The sequence below is a fragment of the Acartia tonsa genome, chromosome 5 (genome assembly GCF_053477335.1).
Source record: "Acartia tonsa isolate MP-2025a chromosome 5, ASM5347733v1, whole genome shotgun sequence".
In the NCBI taxonomy this organism is placed as follows: domain Eukaryota; kingdom Metazoa; phylum Arthropoda; class Copepoda; order Calanoida; family Acartiidae; genus Acartia; species Acartia tonsa.
Window position 1 is genome coordinate 41,728,298 of NC_137264.1, and position 23,116 is coordinate 41,751,413.

Below are 23,116 nucleotides of genomic sequence, written 5' to 3' on the forward strand. Positions count from 1 at the left end.
GCATGCCTACTCTATAATCATTACCAAAAAGTCCGTACGTCAATTTAAACATACTGATTTTTACTTTTTGGCCTGTTAACTATACTTACAATCGTTTCTGAATTAATCTTTGCTAGTCTAAAAAAATATGACAAATATTCATAGAAGCCAAGTTTAACAAAAGACAGTGTTACAAAAGAACAGTGAACTTGAACCATATTGTTACAAAAATCATCATGCATGCAAAGTTTTAAAATTATTGGATAACTCTAACATGCATTAATGAACTATAAGAACTGTCCATTCTGGACGTCCAAAAGGAAAGGAATTAAATGTAAAAAAAACTTTTAAAATTAATTCCGAAGTCCAAGTTTACTTTGTAATTTGATGGAAAAATTCCTTTTATTTTAATAAAAACTATAGCAAAGCTACTCTATAACCAATCAAGGTTTTTCTGTTCAACATACTGTAAAAATGCAAGCTGTAAATTATACTAATTTTTCCTTGAAACTTAAATAAAAAAATATATTTGTAGTCTTATCCTATTATACAAAATAGAAGATTTTTAGGTTTGTCAGTTAAGATCTCTAAACTGGATTAGTTCTCCATTTCAAGAAGGCACCTGAATGGTTTCAGCCTATACTATTTGTAAATAGGGTCTGGGATGGTTTAAAGCTAGGTATATATTTCCCCCATTCATCTCTCATTAAATTCAAAGTTAAAAAAATTCTAGGGACCAAGTCGCTAGGTACTTATTTATAATTTAAAACAATAAAAAAATCTTTCCTAAAATATTTTTTAAAAATTTTCTTCCTTATTTTGTACTATGGCACATGTACTTTATAATGCAAAGAAATGTATTTTCGGTTTCCCCCTTATGGGGCTCTTAGGGCACTTGAAATGATGGGTAGTTAACTTCGACCCCCACTCCTCATATTTTATTTTAGTTTCAGAAAAGAAAAATCAAACCAAAATTTTTCCATGTTTTAGGAGGGGGGAGTACACACTACCCCCACCACCCATTTTTATTTTGGCTTAATTTTTTTATTTTTCTTGGGGGGTTTGTATTTTTTTCTTAAGGCGATTTCCCTTGGGATGATGGTGGTACCCTCCTCCAGAATAATTAAAAACATACCCAGGTGCTACGAGAAGCTACATTGTAAAGGAGAACCATATCGGTTCAGTGGTTAGCGAAATCCTTCGGTCCAGACAGACAAACACAGATCCTATTACTTTTATACAATTTTTATTTCAGTTTCAAAATAGAAAAAGTGAAAAAAAATTTATGGAAATATTTTTTTGGGGGTGGGTCAGTTGGTGGTAACTTCCCCCAAAATAGCTCTAATCCTTCCCAGGACCTTTGAAAAGCTACACTGTAAAGGAGAACCGTATCGGTTCAGTATTTAGATAGATCATCTACTACGTCAAAAACACATTACTTCTTTATTATGTAGGATAAGATATTTATGTAATAGTTATTTCTCGCATCGTATTATAAACGGCTTTCCGCAGATATAGAATGTAAAATTATAAGATTAGAACCAGTTTTTATAGCCCCGAGGTGCCGTAGTTACGGGATAAAAAAAAACTGGTTTTAATCTTATGATTGTATATTTTTATATTCGTAGAAAGCTGGATATAATACGATGCTAGACATAGTTTTTACGTATGGATGAAAACCGGTTCCTATCCACCGGATTCGAATGAATACGAGAAGTATGTATTATTACGCCCCAAGAGGCCTCCAGTGACACCTGAGAGGGAGGGTTGATTTTGATAAAACAATGTTTTGTATTTTAGATTAAAAAAGAAATTGGAGGGGGGGAGGGGTAGGAACTTGCTTTTTTTTGGGGGGGGGGGGGGTTAGTGAACCCCTCCCCTTTTTTAATTTTAGTTTTAAAATGTAATAAAATCTCTTTTTTGGGGGGGGGGCGGAGGGATGTCCCACCTCCCAAGAAAATAGCTTAAAACCATAACAGAACCAGTAGGTACATTCCCTGAAGATTGGAGCCCAATCGGTTCAGTGGTTACTGAGTGAGATCTCAAGCTTCAGACAGACAGTAATTTGTATTATAAATATATTCTTAATTCTTATATAATTTTGTACTTTTTGGCTTGCTTGGCATTATTAAAACTATATGCATGTATATATGTATTATGTATTCTTACATAATTTTCAAAACTGTACATTCGACCGATTTTCTGCACAAGTCTAACTTAAATAAAAACACACGTGACTCAACTAATCTGATTTAATATCTTTTTTTAAGAGTTTAGTACAAACATTAGAGCTACAACTACAGCTAGATACTAGGGTAGAAGTTGGAAGTTGTATAAAAAGTTCAATAATTCTCATTGATCATTTATGGTAATCCTTATAATAAGTAACAGGATGTCGGTTTGTTTGTAAGTAAGGATCTCGCTAACCGCTGAACCGATATGGTTCTCCTTTACAGGGTAGCTTCTCATTGGTCCTGGGTATGTTTAAAGCTATTTTGGGAGAGGGTACCACCATCCTCCCAAAATAAATCGCCACTAGAAAAAAATTACATTCCTCCTCAAATTTTTAAATTTTTTTTTTAAAACTAAAATTTAAAATAGGGGAAGGGATAGTCGACACTACCCCTCCCCCCCCCCCTCTAAAAAAATCCCCCACCAATTTTTTAAACTTATTCTTTTTAAATCTAAAATAAAAAATCCCCCCTCCTAAAGTGCCCCTAGAGGCGTCTAGGGGGCGTAGCCGCTTGTAATACATATTAGAGCTTAATATCAAAAATAAAATTAAAACTATTCTACACGGATGAACCATACGTCAGTTTGTCTGTCTTACCTTAAGTTAGTAAGTCGTCGGTGATAAAAATATGAATTCCTGAATGTTGCTGCTCTGTTTTCTCATCTTCCATGTCACAGTCCTCGTCATCAAATAGTTCATCATCATTTTTATCCATAAAGTCTAAACATAAAATTCAATGTTAAGTTTTAGAATTTGTATAAGTCAGGGATCTAAAGGAATAAGACAATGGCCGATAAATTGATGTACAATACAATACATCCCCAAAAGTATACAAAAAAATTTCTGTAGATAAAAATTTGTGGTTAACACGTTTAAATTCTTCTTAAGGAAACAACCAATTAAAAGTCAAGTCCCCAAAGTTATGAGCCATCGTATTATAAAACGTTATTATAAAACGTTGGGGACTGGTGTAATAAATAGCCATTCTCCCCTTTCTCTCTGGAGATGTAGTTTCATTATACCTTCTTCAACAAGGTGTCACTAATTAATTTTAAATAGCCTAAGGAGGGAGGAGACATTGGAATTAACATTAAATTGGTCCCAAAAGTTTAATAAATACGATTTCCCAATTCGTTGACTTCTAATAAACAATGGTAACTTTTAATCTTGATTGGTAGGTTAAACTGCATACTTTTTAACTGAACAAGGATGACAACATCAATAAATGCGAAGCTCTTAAATAAAAAAGGAAGGACAAACGGACCTTAAACTCTTGTAGAGTGTCAGAACTAAATATAATTATAAATATAAATGTAAAAGCGTAAACAAAATTGTAAGAAAATTTGTTGCAAAACTACTTAAATAGAGGATACTGTGTTAGGACATACTTACATTTTTAAGACTTAGTAGAGATGCTTCGCTTATAACAGGAATTAATATAATATGAATTAGTATTCCAGAAATCAGATCAATCGGATATCTAAATCACATAATAACTTGTTGCTAAAAAAGTTTAAATCACCATGCTTATCATAGGTTTAGAGAAAGTTAAACTGTTTTTAAACTATTTTTAAAAGGTATATTAAAAATATACTTTGACATCTGTAGAATCATACTACAAAGCCAAAAATGAGAACAATTGCCCACATCAATTTTTATTAGGATTTTAAAGTTTATTTTTTACTATGGATTAAATAATTTTTACTGAATCGTGATGTTTCTTCCCTTTGTAGGTAAAATACTCAGCTTTTAGAGTGTCTTGCTTCGTAAATATTGTATGCTAGTATACAGTAAAGTTAGGTCTTTTGATTTTATCTATCAATACTAATTAAAAATTAATTCTTTACAATATATCAATGAATTAACATAAAAATGTTTCATGTTTATTATACGTTAAAACACATAAAAATTGGCTGTAAAGGGTTAAATAAATTAAGATGACAACAAATGTTTATGCAATACAACAAATTTATTTTTGTCACATATACAAATATGATATAAAATAAGATTATTCAAACATATTTTTAAAAATATTTTTAAAAAGTATGTATCTTTTATGAGTAGGGTTTTCATTCTTTTCATTTTTATTAAATAAAATTATTTAACTACGTTTGAAATAAGTCACTTTGTGAAAACACTCTTTCGGAAATTCTAATTTCTAATTGGTTTAAATTCAGCATTATGTTTTTTATTGTATTATGTCAGATTTTTCAATGAAATTAATTGTTTTAGAAAAAAAATTATTTCCATTGAACAGAGTAATGTTTTTTTTATTGTATCAGTATAAAGTGAATTATATAAAATTGTTCACTAAGTTACAATATTACACGAAGTAAAAAAAGACCCTGTGATCTGGTAAAAATGACCAGAGCAACAGTAAAAATTAATTTTTAAATCCCCCAAAAAAAGTTTATTGGGGACTTAATTCAAATTTGGGCTCTGCAGTCTGATTCTATAGGTGTCCTAGTATATTTTTGACCCCCCATTCAAAAATAGTTTAAAAACAGTTTAATAGATTATAAGTATTTTTGAGTACTTCCAACCTCCCAAGGGAAATCACACCAAGAAAAAGTATCCCCTCCCCCAAAAATTTTATTTACTTTTCTAAAAATTACAGTGGAAGGTAGACATTCACTTACCCCCTCCCCCCCCCCCACCTCCTAAAGTGCTCCTAGAGGCCAGAGAAATTAATTTTAAAAGATATACCAAAGGAACTAAACTTGAAATAAATATATTTATACAAAAATGGCCAATAATAATTATTTGCTTACTAAGGTTGTGGGGAATCTGGTAGGTCCACGCATTACCTGCATGATCAAATATCTCATGATTTTTAGTTCTTAATTTCTGACGACTTTTTATACAGTTTTGTACTGTGGGAGGCGTAGTGAAGATGACGGGTAATAAAAATCTGAAAATTGAAATGACGCAAATGACGCAAATTCTGACGCAATTCTGAACGCAATTCTCACGTTTATCTAAAAATGCAACATATAATAATAGCTATTAAAACAATTTTCAAGCATAACTTTTATCTTATTAGGATAACAATTAAAAAAGAAAAATATTTTTACCATATGAAATTCGTGATCAAACACCTAATTGAAAAAAATGCAAGACATAGCTTTTATTTTAAGAAAGACTATAGGGCAACGGACGCCCCCAAGAAGCCTCTAGGTGTTCTTAAGGTGGGAGGGGGATAAGTCAACCGCCCTTCTACTTTTTAACGGAGTTTTAATAAGAAATATTCAAAAAAAAATTTGGGGGTGTGATTTTAAATTAGGAGGGTAGAGATACGCTCTCCCAAAATAGTTAAAAACCTTCCCTGTACCTAAAAAAAAGCTTAATTGCAAAGGAAAACCAAACAGATGTCATTTTTTAACAATTTTATAAAAAAAACATTGGCGCACTTGTATAAACACCTTATCGCTATCAAGTTTTGGAATATATAATCCAGAAAAATCCAGTTCAAAGGGGAAAGCATAAAGAGATGGGGCGAATCGAACCGAAAATAGTTATGATGGACATCTTCCTTCATCGTAGTGAAACAAGTAAGTTGGGGGGGAAAGTACCAATTAAACGGTGTGCGGTCATTTCCGCATATTATCACATCAGCATATTGTTTCATCAATACACAAAAGCAAATTATATTAGAAGGGGTATACAGTAGTGGATCTAAAGGGATACTACAATGGCCGATAAATTAATATACATCCCCGGCCCTATGATGATACTTAGAATAACCCCTTCTGTAGATTAAAATTTGTGGTTGAAAAGTGTGAACACTCAACCTAATAACTTTGGGGACTATTGTCATTGCCCACTCTTTCTCTGCTGTACAAAGTTTATACTGTGTTAACAAGGACAAAAGGGATGAAAAGTAGAAAATATTTTTCTCATGAAATAAAAGAAATATATTTTTTGTCATTAAATAAAACAAATATATTTTGTATCTTGTATATCAAAATTGTAGATCCTAAATAAATTTTGTTGAGTAATTTACCACATCGTATTATAGACATCTTTCCGTGGATAATTAGTAAAAACAAGGTTCCGAATGCCTGAGCTAACAAAACTGGTGATAATCTTATGATATTTACTTTAATTCTCATGTAAAATTTCTGTAATATTAATAGTAATAGAGTAGCCCAGCTACTCTAAATTATTTTGTTTTATACCAACTAAGAACTAACGGCAAATTTTCAGATATTTAAATTAATTTTTTTTTTAAAGAATTAATTAATGATTATTAAAATCTCAAAACCTTTTTTTCTAAGTTTGTTTCAAAAATTAATTTAAATACTATGAAGAAAAAAAATACTTTATCGATGTACTTAATAGCTTAATGTACTTTTCTTCAATTTATACATGTAAACGTTTTATGGGGGCGTTGTTCAAAAAAGTGGTTTAAACACCACCAATAATTAAAATTTAAACAAAAATAAAAATCTGTATATTAATGTATTTTATATACATAGATACATTTAAATCTTTTATTACAAGCGACTTTAGATAAAGTATCAATTAATTCACATGCGTCGCATGTGTTTGAATGTATTCGCATCAATGTAAATTATGTTTGCAGGTATAAATGGAGTTGAAATATGGATCTTGAAATTGTTGGCGAATTTTATCTATAATTTAGATGTCTGTCAGCTTGTCATTGTAACTTTTTTTCTGCTTTTGTAAAAAATATTGGAAAACGAATCAGTTTTTTACTGTCAGTGAGTAAATACAGATTAGTTTTTTTAAAAGCAATGCTTTTCTATAATTATGGTCTGTCCGTCTGTATGTGAGTTTATTTTATTCTGGGACAGTTAGCTATTCCAGTTAATTTAAACAGGTTAGAATTGTCCTATCAATTTCAAACTTTACATGTTGATTCCTATAAAAATTAGGTATAATTTAGAAAGTGTAACAACTTTATATTGACTTATGTTTAAAATTCTGCTTATTAAGTTCTGACACTCTACAAGTGTTAATGTTCGTTTGTCCTACCATTTAAGAGCTTTGCTTATATGGATGTTGGCTTCCATGTTTGGTTGTTGTTAACATGAGGAGTTATGTTATAAGATATGTGCCAGAGGGCAATTCTAGGTGAATTTTATTAAGGGGGGCAGCAGTTCTGACACTTTTGCGTAAACAGGGAGCATAGGCTTTGTCTTTGGAGTGAGAGGATAGATTATTCAATAAAAAAAGTTTAGTTTTGGGGTGTATTTTCCTTATATCTATTTTTTTGATAGGTCTCCAGGTTCAGGTGCTGCAGGCTGGAAGGTCACTTCTGGACAGGTATAAATGAAAAAAAAAATTGTTTGAAATCTGGCTCCAGGTTTAGGTACTGCAGGCCTTCAGGTGGATCCTGGACAGGTAAAACAAAAAATTTTCAGTTTTAAAGTTAGAGAATAACTTATTTAACAAAAGTTGCTACTTTATGGATAGTACTAGCGGCTACGCCCCTAGAGGCCTCTAATGGCACTTTAAATGTTTTTTTTTATATTTAAAATATGTCTATGTTGCTTTTGACATTTATATTTGCATTTAACTCTCTTTCTAAAATTAAGAAACGTAAAAAAAATTTCGATTTTTTGTGATTTCTCTTGGGAGGGTGGTGGTACCCTCCCCCAAAATAGTTAAAAACCTTCCCGGGACCTATGAGAATATACCCTTTTAAGAAGAACCCGATCAGTTCAGTGGTTAGTGAGATCCTTAGGTACAGACAAACAGACAAACACCCTGTTACTTTAGTATAAGGATTAACCAATTTGAAGATAAATTTGAAATCGGGCTCCAGGTTCAGGTACTGCAGGCCTCCAGCTGGATCCTGGACAGGTTAAAAACTAAAAATTTTTACTTTTTAAGTTAGAGCATAAATTATTTAACAAAATTTGCTACTTTATGGATAGTATTAACCAATTTGAAGATAAATTTGAAATCGGGCTCTAGGTTCAGGTACTGCAGGCCTCCATGTGAATTCTGGACAGGTAAAAACTGAAAAATTTTACTTTTGAAGTTAGAGCATAACTTATTTAACAAAAGTTGCTACTTTATGGATATTATTAACTCATTAGAAGAATTTTAAATCGGGCTCCAGGTTCTTGCGGGCCCCCAGGTGGATTCTGGACAGGTAAAAACTAAAAATAATACCTTTGAAGTTTAAACAAAACTTATTTAACAAAAGTTACTACTTTATGTATAGTATTAAATAATTTAAAGAAAAATTTGTAATTGATTTCAAATTTTTCTTCAAATGAGTTAATACCTATTATCCATAAAGTAACTTTTGTTTAAGAAGTTATGCTCTAACTTTAAAAGTAAAAACAAGTAAATACTGTCCATAAAGTAGCAACTTTTGTTAAGTTTGTTTTGTTCTAACTTCAAAAGTAAAAATTTTAAGTTTTTACCTGTCCAGGATCCACCTGGAGGCCTGCAGTACCTGAACCTGAAGCCCAATTTCAAATTTTTCTTCACATGAGTTAATACTATCCATAAAGTAGCAACTTTTGTTAAAAAAACTTATGCTCTAACTTTAAAACTCAAATTTTTCAGTTTTTACCTGTCCAGAATTTACCTGGAGGCCTGCACTACCTGAACCTGGAGCCTGATTTCAAATTTTTCATCAAATTAGTTCATACCATCCATAAAGTAGCAACTATTGTTCTAACTTCAAAATTAAAATTTTTTAGTTTTTACCTGTCCAAAATTCACCTGGAGGCCTGCAGGACCTGAACCTGGAGGCTGTTTTTTTTATTTTTTCTTCACATATGCTCATAAAATCCCAAAATTTGAATATTTGGTTTAATAAGTTGATCTCTAACTCTTCAAACAATTTTTTTTTTCATTTACACCTGTCCAGAAGTGACCTTCCAGCCTGCAGCACCTGAACCTGGAGAAAGGGGTCCGAGGGTGCAAGCTTTTCCGCAGTGGACCTATCCGGGGAGGAGGAGAAGAAGATGTACACCCCCGGGCAAACCTGCACCAAACCACCTGTTCTGACAGCCATGTCTCCCGTCCGGGTTTCCCCCACGGGGCTGGCCTAAAGGGCTTTTAAGTCAGCCCCTGTCAGCTCTGGAGGCCTTGGAGGCCTTTCAACTCCAACCCTCCATAACCACATCCAACATCACCCCCCCTCCTCCCCTCATCCTCTCTGGCGACATCCATCCAAATCCTGGTCCCAAATACCCTTGCTCTACCTGCTCCCGCAACATAACCCGCTCCTCTGGTGCCTTCCTCTGTAACTCCTGCCAACTTTGGGTTCATCCCAAATGTTCCCTCCTCTCATCCAAATCCGAATACAATTCTAACTGGTCCTGTCCACCCTGCATCTCTGCCTCCCCTACCCCCTTCTCACCCATTTCCCCCCAACAATCAACACCCCCACCTAAATCCCGTGGCCCCAAATTTCCATGCCCTATCTGTTCCTTAGGTGTTACAAAATCCACTGGCTCCTTCCAATGTAACTCCTGCCTCCAATGGGTCCACCCCAAATGTTCCCTCCTTCCATCCTCCACCCACTACCATTTAAACTACAACCCTTACTAAACTTGAAAAAGGAGATTTTTTGGGGACACCATTAAACATTTCCCATGGTGTGGAATATTCCGAGTTATATAATTCCGATACGTATTTCTCGGCCTTACTCCAGGGATAATAGGGATAAGACAATAAATTAAATTTATCCCTTATTTTCATGTATAAATTTCAACTCTTATAAAGTTATAATCTTGCATATACTGGGGAGAAGAAAATTTTATATTTTTTTCCAGTCATTGTCCTCTTCCTCCGTGAGTTTACTCACATTTGATATAAAAGCGTGACTTAGAAACATTTATCTAGACAATAGATATAATATAATAGCGAAGATGATACTCTATGGTTCGAAACGTTTGTCCGTCTGTTTGGATAAGAGATGAACATATCGGCCATTATTCAAGATAGATGCCTAAAGCTTTTGTGGAGATTCCATATATAATTAATTATTCATTTTAAAATTTACTTTGTCCGTCGGCTTGTCGGTCATGCTAGAAATTATATATTATGTGTTGTATATTAAAGAAGTATTGTTGGGAGGTTAACTCACAAACAAAATATTAATTTTACATATTATAAAGCCTTTACAAATTGTTTCTTTCGAGCATGTTTGTTCACTTCACATGTGTAGGTATAGGTTTCACTTATTTTTTGTAACCATTATACATCTACAACTGACTTTGTCCGTTTGTTCTGCCATTACTTTTTTGTGCTTCGCTACCTATGGACGTTGTCATCCTTATTATAAATTCTAAGGAAAGAAATTCTCAACCAGAGATGGGTTTTGAAAGAAGAATGCCGCGTTTTATTATGAAATTATTATAAAAATACCTCGTAGGATTTAAACAGAGTATACAACTATTTATTTAATTATTTTGCTTTTGTTTGTACGGCTTTTATTAAAAAAAAAAAAAAAATCTTAAATCCATTTTTGCTGTATATTAATTAATGCATCTTTTTAGAGCTATATTAGACATAATACAAATTGCTGAAATAATAATTTTAAAAGAAGGCATCTTAACTTTTTTGCTTTTTATTTGGAATAGCTAGCCGGTGCTTTTAGTACGTAGTAGATGTAAAATTTTCCATAGAATTCAGATATGCAATCGTTTTTTTTGTAGACCTCTTATTTTTGAAGTAATTTAAGTTTTAAAAAAAATAATTAAGTCGGTTTTTAGGTACTAAAACGCAACAAAATAAAAGAAGAAAATTGCCAGTATGAACAAAAATAGTAAGATCTTTAATTTGACACCTTACTTTTTAAATTCTGTTGAGTAATTATTGAAAAAATCTATTTTTTTAACCTTGTTTTAATCAAAACTTTAAACCTTGAATATTTTCTCTCACAGGCATACAAAATATGTGTTTATATATAACTTTAGAATCAGAAAAATATTACGAATCCATTCTAAGCAAAATTGAAAAAGTTTTATAAAATCATAATAAAAAATATAAGTTTAGTTTAAGAATCATAATTTTCGGCTTTAAAGGGTTGACTTGAACAAAACCTGAACAAAACCTAAACAAATGTACATACACTGTAACAGATATTTTTTAAACACAAGAAACAATAATGCATTTTTAACTGCATTGTTTTGAAGTTTATAAACAGATTGAAGCATATTTGTTCATAATTTTTCATTCTTTACATGTTATGTAAGTATCACTATTTTTATTTTAGTATCTATTGTATATATTGTATGAACATTATCCTTTTTTTCAGGGTTCGGAAGCCGCGCTATCAGCCACGCGGCTGCGGCTGCGGCTGAATCCTAATTTGCGGCTGCGGCTGCGGCTGATGTGGCTGAGGCTTATAGTTATGGAAGTGGCTGAGAGTGGCTGAGGCTTAGTGCGGCTGAGAGTGGCTGCGGCTGAATGCGGCTGAGGCTTAATAAGAATTGGGGTGGCTGAGGCTTACAGTGGCTGAATTGGAATTTTGTGGCTGAGGCTTCGAGCGGCTGAGGCTTACAGTGGCTGAGGGTGGCTGAGGCTTACAGTGGCTGAAGGATTTGTGGCTGAGGCTGCGGCTTACTGAAAGCCGCGCGGCTCATTGCGGCTGCGGCTTACAGTGGCTGATTGGAAAATTAAGCCGCGCGGCTGAGTGAGGCTGAGGCTGAGAGTGGCTGATAACATAATTAAGCCTCGCGGCTGATTCTGAGGCTGCGGCTTACTGAAAGCCGTGCGGCTGAGGCTGTGGCTGAATTAAATTCAGCCGCGCAGCTGAATGCGGCTGCGGCTGAATACAATATTAAGCCTTGCGGCTGATCTTATGGCTGATTACAAAATAAGCTTTACAGCTGAGGCTTCGGCTAAATTGGATTTTTTAAATGCATTCTAGGACATTTTTTGGAGAGTTGAGGGTGGTTAGGGGTTGTGAGAATAGGAGTGGAGGGAAGAGGGGGGAGGACAGCAGGATTTTTTCAAATGTTTAATTCAGAATTAGTACCCAAATTTTATACTGGTACCCAAAGTTTTATACTAGTACACAATGTTTATTCTGGTACCCAAAGTTTTATTCTAGTACCCAAAGTTTTATACTGGTACCCAAAATTATATACTAGTACTCAAATTTTATTCTGGTACCCAAAGTTTTATTCTAGTACCCAAAGTTTTATACTGATACTCAAAGTTTTATACTGGTACCCAAAGTTTTAGTCTGGTACCCAAAGTTTTAGACTAGTACTCAAATTTTATTCTGGTACCCAAAGTTTTATACTGGTACCAAAAGTTTTATACTAGAACCCAAAGTTTTATACTGGTACCCAAATTTTACTAGTAACCAAAGTTTTATACTGGTACACAAAGTTTTATACTGGTACCCAAAGTTTTATACTGGTACCCAAAATTTTATACTGGTACCCAAAGTTTTATTCTGGTACCCAAAGTTTTATACTGGTACCCAAAGTTTAATACTGGTACCCAAAATTTTATACTGGTACCCAAAGTTTTATACTGGTACCCAAAGTTTTATACTGGTACCCAAAGTTTTATACTGGTACCCAAAATTATATACTAGTACTCAAATTTTATTCTTGTATCCAAAGTTTTATTCTAGTACCCAAAGTTTTATACTAGTACTCAAAGTTTTATACTGGTACCCAAAGTTTTAGTCTGGTACCCAAAGTTTTTATACAGGTACCCAAAGTTTTAGACTAGTACTCAAATTTTATTCTGGTACCCAAAGTTTTATACTGGTACCAAAAGTTTTATACTAGAACCCAAAGTTTTATACTGGTATCCAAAGTTTTATACTGGTACCCAAAGTTTTAAACTGGTACCCAAAGTTTTATACTGGTACTAAAAATTTATACTGGTACCCAAAGTTTTTACTGGTACCCAAAGTTTTATACTAGATCCCAAAGTTTTATACTGGTACCCAAAGTTTTATACTGGTACCCAAAGTTTTAAACTGGTTACCAAAGTTTTATACTGGTACTAAAAATTTATACTGGTACCCAAAGTTTTATACTGGTACCCAAAGTTTTATACAGTTACCCAAATTTTATACTGGTACCCAAATTTTATACTGGTACCCAAAGTTTTATACTGGTACCCAAAGTTTTATACTGGTACCCAAAATTTTATACTAATACCTAAAATTTTGTTTTAATATTGGTACCCAAAGTTTTATACTGGTACCCAAATTTTATATTGGTACCCAAAGTTTTATACTGGTACCCAAAGTTTTATACTGGTACCCAAAATTTTATACTAATAGCCAAAAATTTATTCTGGTACCCAAAGTTTTATAATGGTACCCAAAGTTTCATACTGGTACCCAAAGTTTTATACTAATAGACAAAAATTTATTCTGATACCCAAAGTTTTATACTGGTACCCAAAGTTTTATACAAGTTTTTTAGCAGTAGGAATTTATTTCAACATCTTTAGTTATGATGCAGTACAAAGCCTATCAACTCCCAGACGACGAGCCAATGTACTACATGTTGAGCCACGGTCGAGGGTTTCTATGACATTAACTCAAGGTCCAACAACCCTGGATAACTAAGGGGAATTATATCTTTCCTTTGCGCCTGTTTGTGAGCCGAGGAACTTTTCATGTTGCACACCTAGCACCTAGGAACCATTTAATGTCTTCAGTTATAACGCAGTGTCTGGGCGAGATTCGAACCTATTACATGATGCGCTACTTGTTGAACCTTGGGGAACCAATTCTTTCCTTTTCTGTATTAGTTTAAGTAACATCTATCCAGCAACCAACTTTTTTTTTATTGAACTACCTGCCTGAAAGTTTTATGGTAATGAGTTACGCCTGTTTATGAGCCAAGGAAATCCTCCTACTCCAACTTTACATGTTGCACACCTGCCATAGCAGCAGTAGGAACCATTTAATGTCTTCAGTTATAATGCAGTGTCTGGCCGAGATTCGAACCTATTACCTCCATGATGACAAGCAGATGCGCTTCTTGTTGAACCTTGGATAATTAAGGGGAACCAATTCTTTCCAATTTAAGTGACATCTATCCAGCAACCAACTACCTGCCAGAAAGTCCTATGGTAATGAGTTATGCCTGTTTACGAGCCAAGGAAATCCTCATACTCTAACTTTACATGTTGCATACCTGGCATAGCTGCAGTAGGAACCATTTAACGTCTTCAGTTTTCACGCAGTGTCTGGCCAAGATTCGAACCTATTACCTCCATGATGACAAGCAGATGCGCTACATGTTGAGCCATGATACGCAGGTTACATTTGTCTTAAAAATAATCGTCTTTAAAATACTTATCATATGTACACTTGCAATAAATGTATTACTAACTTACCTCTTATGAAAAATGTTTTTTTTTTACAAAAGTGCTTTTTATTACAATTATTCATGGGTATAATTTTTATGACAAACTTTTTATGTCACATAATCTTAATGACAAATGTAATTATGAAGTTATTACAAAAAATACTAAACAATAGGTACTGGAAAAAGAAGAACTGAATTAAAATAATATTTTGGGGGGTAGGGTGATTTTTATCGGGTGGGGAGGGCCGGGGCGAGTAAATCCCATTTTTAATTTTGGGGTGATGTTTAATTTTTTTTCTAAGGCAATTTTTTTCTGGTAGTGTGATGGTACCCTCCCCCACAATAGTTGTAAACCTTCCCAGTACCTATAAGAAACTACCCTGAATAGGAGCACCATATAGGTTTAGTAGTTAGCGAGATCCTGAAGTACAAACAGATAGACAGACAAACAAACAGACATCATAATACTTAATGATCTAAAAATAAGACAAATTTTCATTTTGAAATATTGGAGCTCTGATAGCTTTTTGGTACGGTAACAGCTTTGAACCATCTATCATCCGGGTTCGAATCCCAGAAGAAAAAAAAATTGGGGGGGATGAAGGGTGACTTTTATTAATTTTTTATGGGAAAATAGGGGGGAGTTTGGTTGATTTTTTTTTTTAAAATTCAAAAACTTGGAAAAGGCAATTTAAAAAGTTTTCATTAGTTCAGTAGTTATCGAATTCTTAATCTACAGACAAAATAACTTAAAAGATTATTGGACCCGGCCAGCTGCTAGCAAGAATATGACTGCCCCTTTTTATTCTGTTTATTTCCCTTGCCCCCACCTCCCTTCTCCCTTCTCCCCATCTGCTACATTCCAAACTAACACAACGAGTGTTTATTTCCCTTGCCCCCATTTCCCTTATCCCTTCTCCCCGTCTGCAATATTCAAAACATACATAACGAGTAGCGGCATTCTATGCGCAAGTCCCCAAACTCAGTCAGAAACTGCTAAATTCTTGCACATTCCCTTTAAGCCAGTCCCCAAAGTCTGAGACTCCTAAAAATTGAATATTTGATCCATTGTCCCCTCCCTTACTCCCTGTGCACTAACCCTTAGAACATAGGTGTAAAGCAATTTTATATTAAAATTTAGTTAATAATATTACAAATAAAGTAAGTTTACCTAGAACAAATCTCCTCTAATCTTTTTTTACACATTATATTCACCCTCCTTTTATATTTTTTTTTCAACTTGAGAGGAAAATAACTAAATATAAATGAGAGGAAACAAAAATTATTGTCCATTGTCCATAGCAGAATAAAAACTTTAATCACATTCAATTCTTGGTGGAATTGAACCAAGAACCTTTCCAACACACGACTGCCACACTAACCCCTAGACCAAAGGTGACAGAAATTTTGAAGAAAAATTTAGGTCTAAATATCACAATTATAATAAATTATTGGGTGCTAAATTTCATAGGTATAACTCTTATGTACATACTTTTAAAACCTGTTTTAATATGTAATGAGTTAATGGTTAAAGGATACTAGTGGCTGCGCCCCTAAAACCTCTAGGAATACTTAAGGGAAGCAAAAATAATTTATTTTGAGGGTCATCTTTTTTTGGGAGAGAAAAGATACATTTCCCCCAAAAAATTATAAACCTTCCCTGGATCAATAAGAAGCTTCACATTACCACTTTATATAATAGAATATGTGGATATATTAAAAAAAAAGAAAATTTGTTAATAAAATTATGGACCTCATTAATTGGCCAGTTCATTTATATATCCCATAAGAGGGGAGAGATGGATTAAAGGGGGTGTATGGGGGTTATTGTTATTTTAGCCAGCTGAGATTATTTCTTTATCAGAGTACATGAAAATATGGACAACATCAAATTAATAATATATCGATTCATGTATTGCTTATAAATTCAGAAATTGTATAACATAATGATAAAGATAAAGAAACATTTTTTTTTATAATAATTGCAGTTTCGAAAATAAAATCAATTTTAGTAAGCATCTTTGTAAAATAAACAAAATCGGATGATATATGATAATCATTTAACTATTTCAATCTATCGAGTACATAAAGATTATGTAGATTTTTTTGCATATTATACAGGACAATTTATTGCATTTTACAGACCTTTTTTTAACCAACTTTAAAAAGTAAAATACATCGCTGTTTAAATTTTTTTTGTTAGAAAACATATTAGGATAATTTGTGTTCAAAATAAACACACACACACACCCTCCCCCCTCCCCAAATCTTAATTTAATTATTTTCATTAATTTAAAAATACTATGAAAAATGAAATATGTATAAATCTTTTTTTTGCATAACTTTTTCAGTGTCTCTCATCAACCACAAAGTATTAAATACATTTAAAATTGAAGAAATATCTAAGTAGGAGAAGCTTAATTATATAGAACAAGTATTGCGTACCTAAACGGAAAAATAATAGAGAAGTTACTATATAACTTGAGTATCACAAAAATTGATTGCCCCCTGTGAGGTTTGAACTCTTGGTCCCTAGTTTACAAGACGAGTGCTCTACCATTGAGCTAAATAGGCCACTTGTACAAGAAAAAAAATTTAAGATAATACAAATTCATAGTGAATATTAAGTAAATTCTGAAAAATTTGTATCTTTTAAAAACAATAAAATTAGGCAAACGTCAGTAGGGCAGTTACCCTATAAATAGTATTCAATAATATTCATAAGTATCAACGTTCAAAAACGTATTGCTCCTGGTGAAATTCGAACTTATAACCCCGGCATAACAGTGTAGAAGAACCGTGCGCTAACTGATTGCGCCACTGGAGCTCTTACATTACAGGTTCAAACTTTTTGTAGTTGTTCGAGATGGTAGTTTCTATGTTGTAATTTTTAAAAAAAATTAAGATAAAATTTTAATAAAAGAATATAAAAAAATTTAAAAGTATAACATTTAAAAAAAAATACATTTAAAAAAATTATTTTTGGGCGATGGAAATGTCTGACCCCCACCCCAAAATTAGCTCAAAACCATCCAATGTCAATATACAGTATGACCCTCGAAAAAGTATTTTTAAGCATCTGCAGCCCTTATTTCTCAATGAATTACTAAAAAATGCATATGTCCTTGTTCTCCATAGTATTCCACGTAAGTAGATATAAAAATATTTTTTTTACCTCCATTAACACCAGAGATTTTTAGTGCTAAAGTTTTGAAAAAGTGACTGAGCAAAAAGTAGCTTTTAACATGAAACGATTTTTTTAGCAAAATTAAGCTAGAAATCCTTTTATTTTTGTTACTAGCAGAAACTTTATACATAAATGAAATAAAAAATTTAGTTTTTGAGTAAAAAGCATTTTTTTACACATATTTTTTGAGTCTTTTTAGTTTAATGATATTTTGAAAAACTTACTTATTAGGCAAATTGTTTAAGATTAAAAAAACAAATAAATCTCTATGAATATAGCAGGAAAATTGTTTTTGTTTCACAATCCTAACTTTAATAACAAAAAAGTTATAAAGAAAATAAAAATAAAACATAATGATTTTTTAGTCTAAAAAGCTTAATTTACCCCCTATTAAATAATTGAGATGTCAGAAAAGTAGGCGGAGCAACTGTCATAATTAATCCTTTTCTATAAATAAGGGTTAATAAATAACTTAAAATTTGCAAATAATCAATTCATTCAGTAGTATTTTTTGCCATTAAAAATTTATATTTTTTTGTGGAATAAAAAAGAAATATTTAGTTAACTTGTTTTTCTTTGTGTCTCATTATTCAGTTGCCAGAAAAACATAATATAACCATCCAAAAAATAAGAGAAACAAAAAAAAATTCTTTTTCTCAGTCACTTTTTCAAAACTTTAGCTCTAAAAATCTCCGGTGTTAATGGAGGTAAAAAAAATATTTTTATATCTACTTACGTGGAATACTATGGAGAACAAGGACATATGCATTTTTTAATAATTCATTGAGAAATAAAGGCTGCAGATGCTTAAAAATACTTTTTCGAGGGTCATACTGTATATATAACTAGCGGCTACGCCCCTAGAGGCCTCTAGGGGGCACTTGAGGAAGAGAGAGAGTCAAATTTAATAACCCAATTTCTTATTTTAAATTTTTAAAGAAAAGTAAAAAAAAAAATTTTTTTTTTTGGGGGGGGAATTCTTTTTTTTTTTTGGGGGGGGGGTTGCCTCCCCCCTCATTTTTAATTTTAGTTTAAAGAATTTAAAATTTTCTTTTCTTTTGGGGGGGGGATTTTTAATTTTTTGGGGGGGTTGGGGGTGTCCCACCCCCAAAAAAATAGTTATAAACCTTCCCAGGACCTATGAGAAGCTACCCTGTTAAGGAGAACCCGATCGGTTCAGCGGTTAGCGAGATCCTTCGGTACAGACACACAGATACACAGACACACAGACATCCTGTTACTTTAGTAAAAGGATTCCTGAGAAGGACAACATTGTCAGTTCAGTGGTTGCTGAGATCTTAAGCTTCAGACAGACAAAATTAAATGAAAATTAAGCCCCGCGGCTGAATTGACGGCTGAGGCTTGTACTAATTTAGCACCTGCGGCTGCGGCTGGGGCTTACAATATCTCAGCCGCGCGGCTGTGTCAAAGCTGCGGCTGAATTTTAAAAATTAAGCTGCGGCTGAGGCTGCGGCTTACAAATATCAAGCCGCGCGGCTGCGGCTGCGGCATAATCATAACTTTGCAGCTGCGGCTGAGGCTTTCTTGAAGCCGCGCGGCTGAGTGCGGCTGCGGCTTCAAATTATTAACAGCCGCGCGGCTGAGTGTGGCTGAGGCTTCCCCAACTATAAGCCGCGCGGCTGATTGCGGCTGAGGCTTAGAGGGGCGTTGGCTGAATGAGGCTTAGTGCGGCTGAGGCTTAATGTGGCTGAATTGGAGTTTTGTGGCTGAGGCTTACAGTGGCTGAGGCTTACAGTGGCTGAATACGGCTGAGGCTTACAGTGGCTTATGTTTTCTTTAAGCCGCGCGGCTGCGACTAAGGCTGAGGCTTATTGGGTGGCTGAGGAAGCCGCGCGGCTGATTTTGAGGCTTCTCGTAAGCCGTGCGGCTGATGGTGGCTGAGGCTGAGGCTGCGGCTTCCGAACCCTGCTTTTTTTTGTCAATTCTATTGGTTGAGTTTTGAGTTGAAGCTTCTTGATTTGTCAATTTTTGAGATTTTTGATTGGCTAGTTTAATAGTTTTTACTTTTTTTCAATTTTGCTTAGAAGAGATTCGTAATATTTTTCTGATTCTAAAGGTATAAATGAACCCATATTTTTTATGTCTGTGTGAGAAAATATTTAAGTTTAAAGTTTTTATTAAACCAAGGTTAGAAAAATAGATTATTTCAATAATTACTCAAGAGAACTTAAAAAGTAAGGTGTCAAATTAAAGATCTTACTATTTTTGTTCATACTGGCAACTTTCTTATTTTATTTATATTTTTTATTATAATTTTATAAAAATTTTTCAATTTTGCTTAGAATGAATTCGTAATATTTTTCTCATTCTAAAGTTATATATAAACACATATTTTTTATGCCCGTGAGAGAAAATATTTAGGTTTAAAGTTTTGATTAAAACGAGGTTAAAAAAATAGATTTTTTCAATAATTACTCAACAGAATTTAAAAAGTGAGGTGTTCATACTGGCAATTTTCTTATTTTATTTTGTTGCGTTTTAGTACCTTAAAACCGACTTAATTATTCTTTTGAAAAACTTAAATTACTTCAAAAATAAGAGGGCTATAAAAAAAACGATTGCAAATCTGAATTCTTTGGAAAATTTTACATCTACTACGTACTAAAAGCACCGGCTAGCTATCTATAATACAAAGTAGCTTGATGTCTGTCCGTCTGTCCGTCTGACCGTCTGTCCGTCTGTCTGTCCGTCTGTCTGTCTGTCCCTTAAGATCTCGGTAACCACTGAACCGATCGGATTCTACTCTTCAGGGAATATACCTACTGGTCCTGTGGTGGTTTTAGGCTATTTTCTTGGGGGGTGGGACACCCCCAACCCCCCCAAAAATAAAAAAATTCCAACCCCCAAAAATTTTTTTTTACATTTTTTGTAAAATCTCAGTAACTGCTGATCAAATTGGGCTCTACCCTTCTGGGAATATACCTACTGGTCCTCTGGTGGTTTTAAGCTATTTTCTTGGGGGGTGGGACACCCCAACCCCCCCAAAAATAAAAAAATTCCCACTTCAAAATTTTTTTTTTTTTTTAATTTTTTTTAAACAAAAACCAGTAATTGGGGTGGGGGAACCCCACTGCAACATGGGGCGAAGCCCCCATGAATCCCTCCCCCCGAAAAAAAAATCAAAATATTTTTTTTAATTTTAATTTTTGTGTATGCGAACAACCTAGGTCTAATTTTTACGAATTGAAATTTTTGTGTATACGGCAAACAACCTGGGTTTAATTTGTACAAATTAAAATTTTTGTGCTTAAAGCGCACAACCTGGGTTTAATTTTACCACAGAGTAATTAAACAAAGAATAATTTTTTGAATATTTCTATTAAGGAGGGTTGACTTCCCAAAACTATATAGGGCGAAGCCCCTAGAGGCTAGGGGCGAAGCCGCTAGTTCTAAATAAAAAGCAAGAAAGTTAAGACGCCTTCTTTTGAATTTCTAAGTTGTATACCTACTATGTTTAAATCCTACTAGGCATTTTCATAATAATTTCATAAAAAAACGCGGCATTCTTCTTTCATAAACCCATCTAAGGCCAATAATACCAGGCCTAGATCCTAGTTTTTAGGGGCATTGCACAATAAGGATGATTTGGGTGACCACTTGCACCTTCTCCCACAATTCAATTTAAGATTAATAAAATGGTAACTGGGAAATGGAAATGTTTGTCCGTCTGAAGTACTTTGAACTAAAAGATTGTTTATTATATTACTAATTTCCTTGTTTATTGACAGTTTTTTTAAAAATTATTAAACGATATTTGTTAAAGTTAAGTGACATTAATGCAAATTAAATTTGTTTATCCATAAAAAATCAATCAATGGTGTCGGTTAAATTAACTTTAAAGTTCTCTTTGTTACAAAAAACTTACATAAATACTAAAACATCACAATTTAACACACTTTTGTAACTACAACCTATTTAACATATAAAACTGTTACAAGCACTTTTTCTACACGTTTTATTTTCATTAATCACTCAAATATATATGTATATAACTTTTTATTTAATAATAACTTTACTCAATATGCAGTATATTGTATAACTATTTCACTTGTCCAAATCAAAATAAATATATAAAGACGAAATCAGCTGTTCAGTAGCAGTTCTAAATATTTCCAGTTCTACACAGTAATATGTATGCTCTGAGGTGTAAAATCCTCGTAAAAAAATAAAATTCCGTCTCTTGTCCAGCAGAGCTCCGCTTAATTCTACAAAACAAAACTCGTATTAAAGGCGCTTATCATACAGACACACACACAACACAGATACAGACGGATAATTGGACGGACCACTATAATACACGAACAGACTAACTAACAAACAATTAGATAAACAGACAGACATACACAGAGTTAAGTTTCAAAGTCTCACGTATTTGACTTATATAATTAAAAATATATGTATAGAAATTAAAGAGCAATAAAGAATTCATAATCCTTTAATTGTAGGTAGTTTTTTTATTGAATAAAAAAAACTAATAAAATAATATATTAAACTTTAAAAATAAGATTATTTACTCAAGTTTCTATAGACTCAATAATACAACATGCTTCTTGTTGTAAACCCCGAACAAAAATATTATGCAAATCTGAATTTTCAAAATAGCAGCTTTATTATTCATTTAGGATGATTTTACAATAAATATGAAATGTAGATGCCTCTTTTGGTTACCAAATTCCACTGTTATTTTTTGATTAATCAGCACCAATAAAGCACAAGATCTCAAAAACAGCATTTGGGGGTAATACTGGTGAACAAATATATTATGCAAATCCAAAACAAAGCAACAAAAAAAAAGGTTTTTTGGCACTTTTCTCCTCTTTTAAAGATTGATTATGATAAAATAATATTTTTTTAAGGGATTTATGCATTAATTATTATGAAATATAGTATAAGGTAGAAATTAATGATTTTTCTAAATAAGAAATGATTGAAAAAAATAAATTCGATCCCTATCACTTTAGAGGACAGCTGCTGACCCCCAGTCTTATGGATGAACCTAAATACATGTTAAAGATAAAAATTACCCTGAAAATTATACAAAAATGTTTTTTTATGTGTTAAAAAAATTCATTTTAAAATCTTGATTTTGAGGATGATGACCTTTCAGATGCTCCTGTTGGTGGTGATGGTGAGCCAAATGTTATCTAAGTACATGCCCATTACAACAACTTGTCTATTAACCTATGTACCATTTTTTGTAGTCATAGCAGCCTCCAATGGAGCCTTCCGACAAAAAATATAACCATCTTCTAAAAACTACAGTATTCACCTTATGAATTGAAGTAAATAAAATTGCAATTCTTTTCTTTTTTAATAATGCTGGGCTGGAGGATGCTATAACTACAAAAATTGGATCATAGTTTAATATATAAGTTGTCATCATGGACATGCACTTTGATAACATTTGGCTCA

The 23,116-nt window shown here is 33.1% G+C and overlaps 1 protein-coding gene across 3 annotated transcripts in view; it reads right to left on the reverse strand.

Annotated features, from left to right (window-relative positions):
• Nucleotides 1–23,116, reverse strand: part of LOC145319535 (uncharacterized) — a 65,751-nt gene that overhangs the window by 34,562 nt on the left and 8,073 nt on the right. For all 3 annotated transcript variants that reach the window (XR_013879920.1, XM_080161717.1, XM_080161716.1), the window contains exon 2: nt 2,849–2,932. Coding sequence is in view for 2 of the 3 variants with exons in the window: in XM_080161717.1 (XP_080017843.1) it covers nt 2,849–2,927 (79 nt within the window). In the remaining variant the exon portion in view is untranslated. The remainder of the gene's footprint in view (nt 1–2,848; nt 2,933–23,116) is intronic.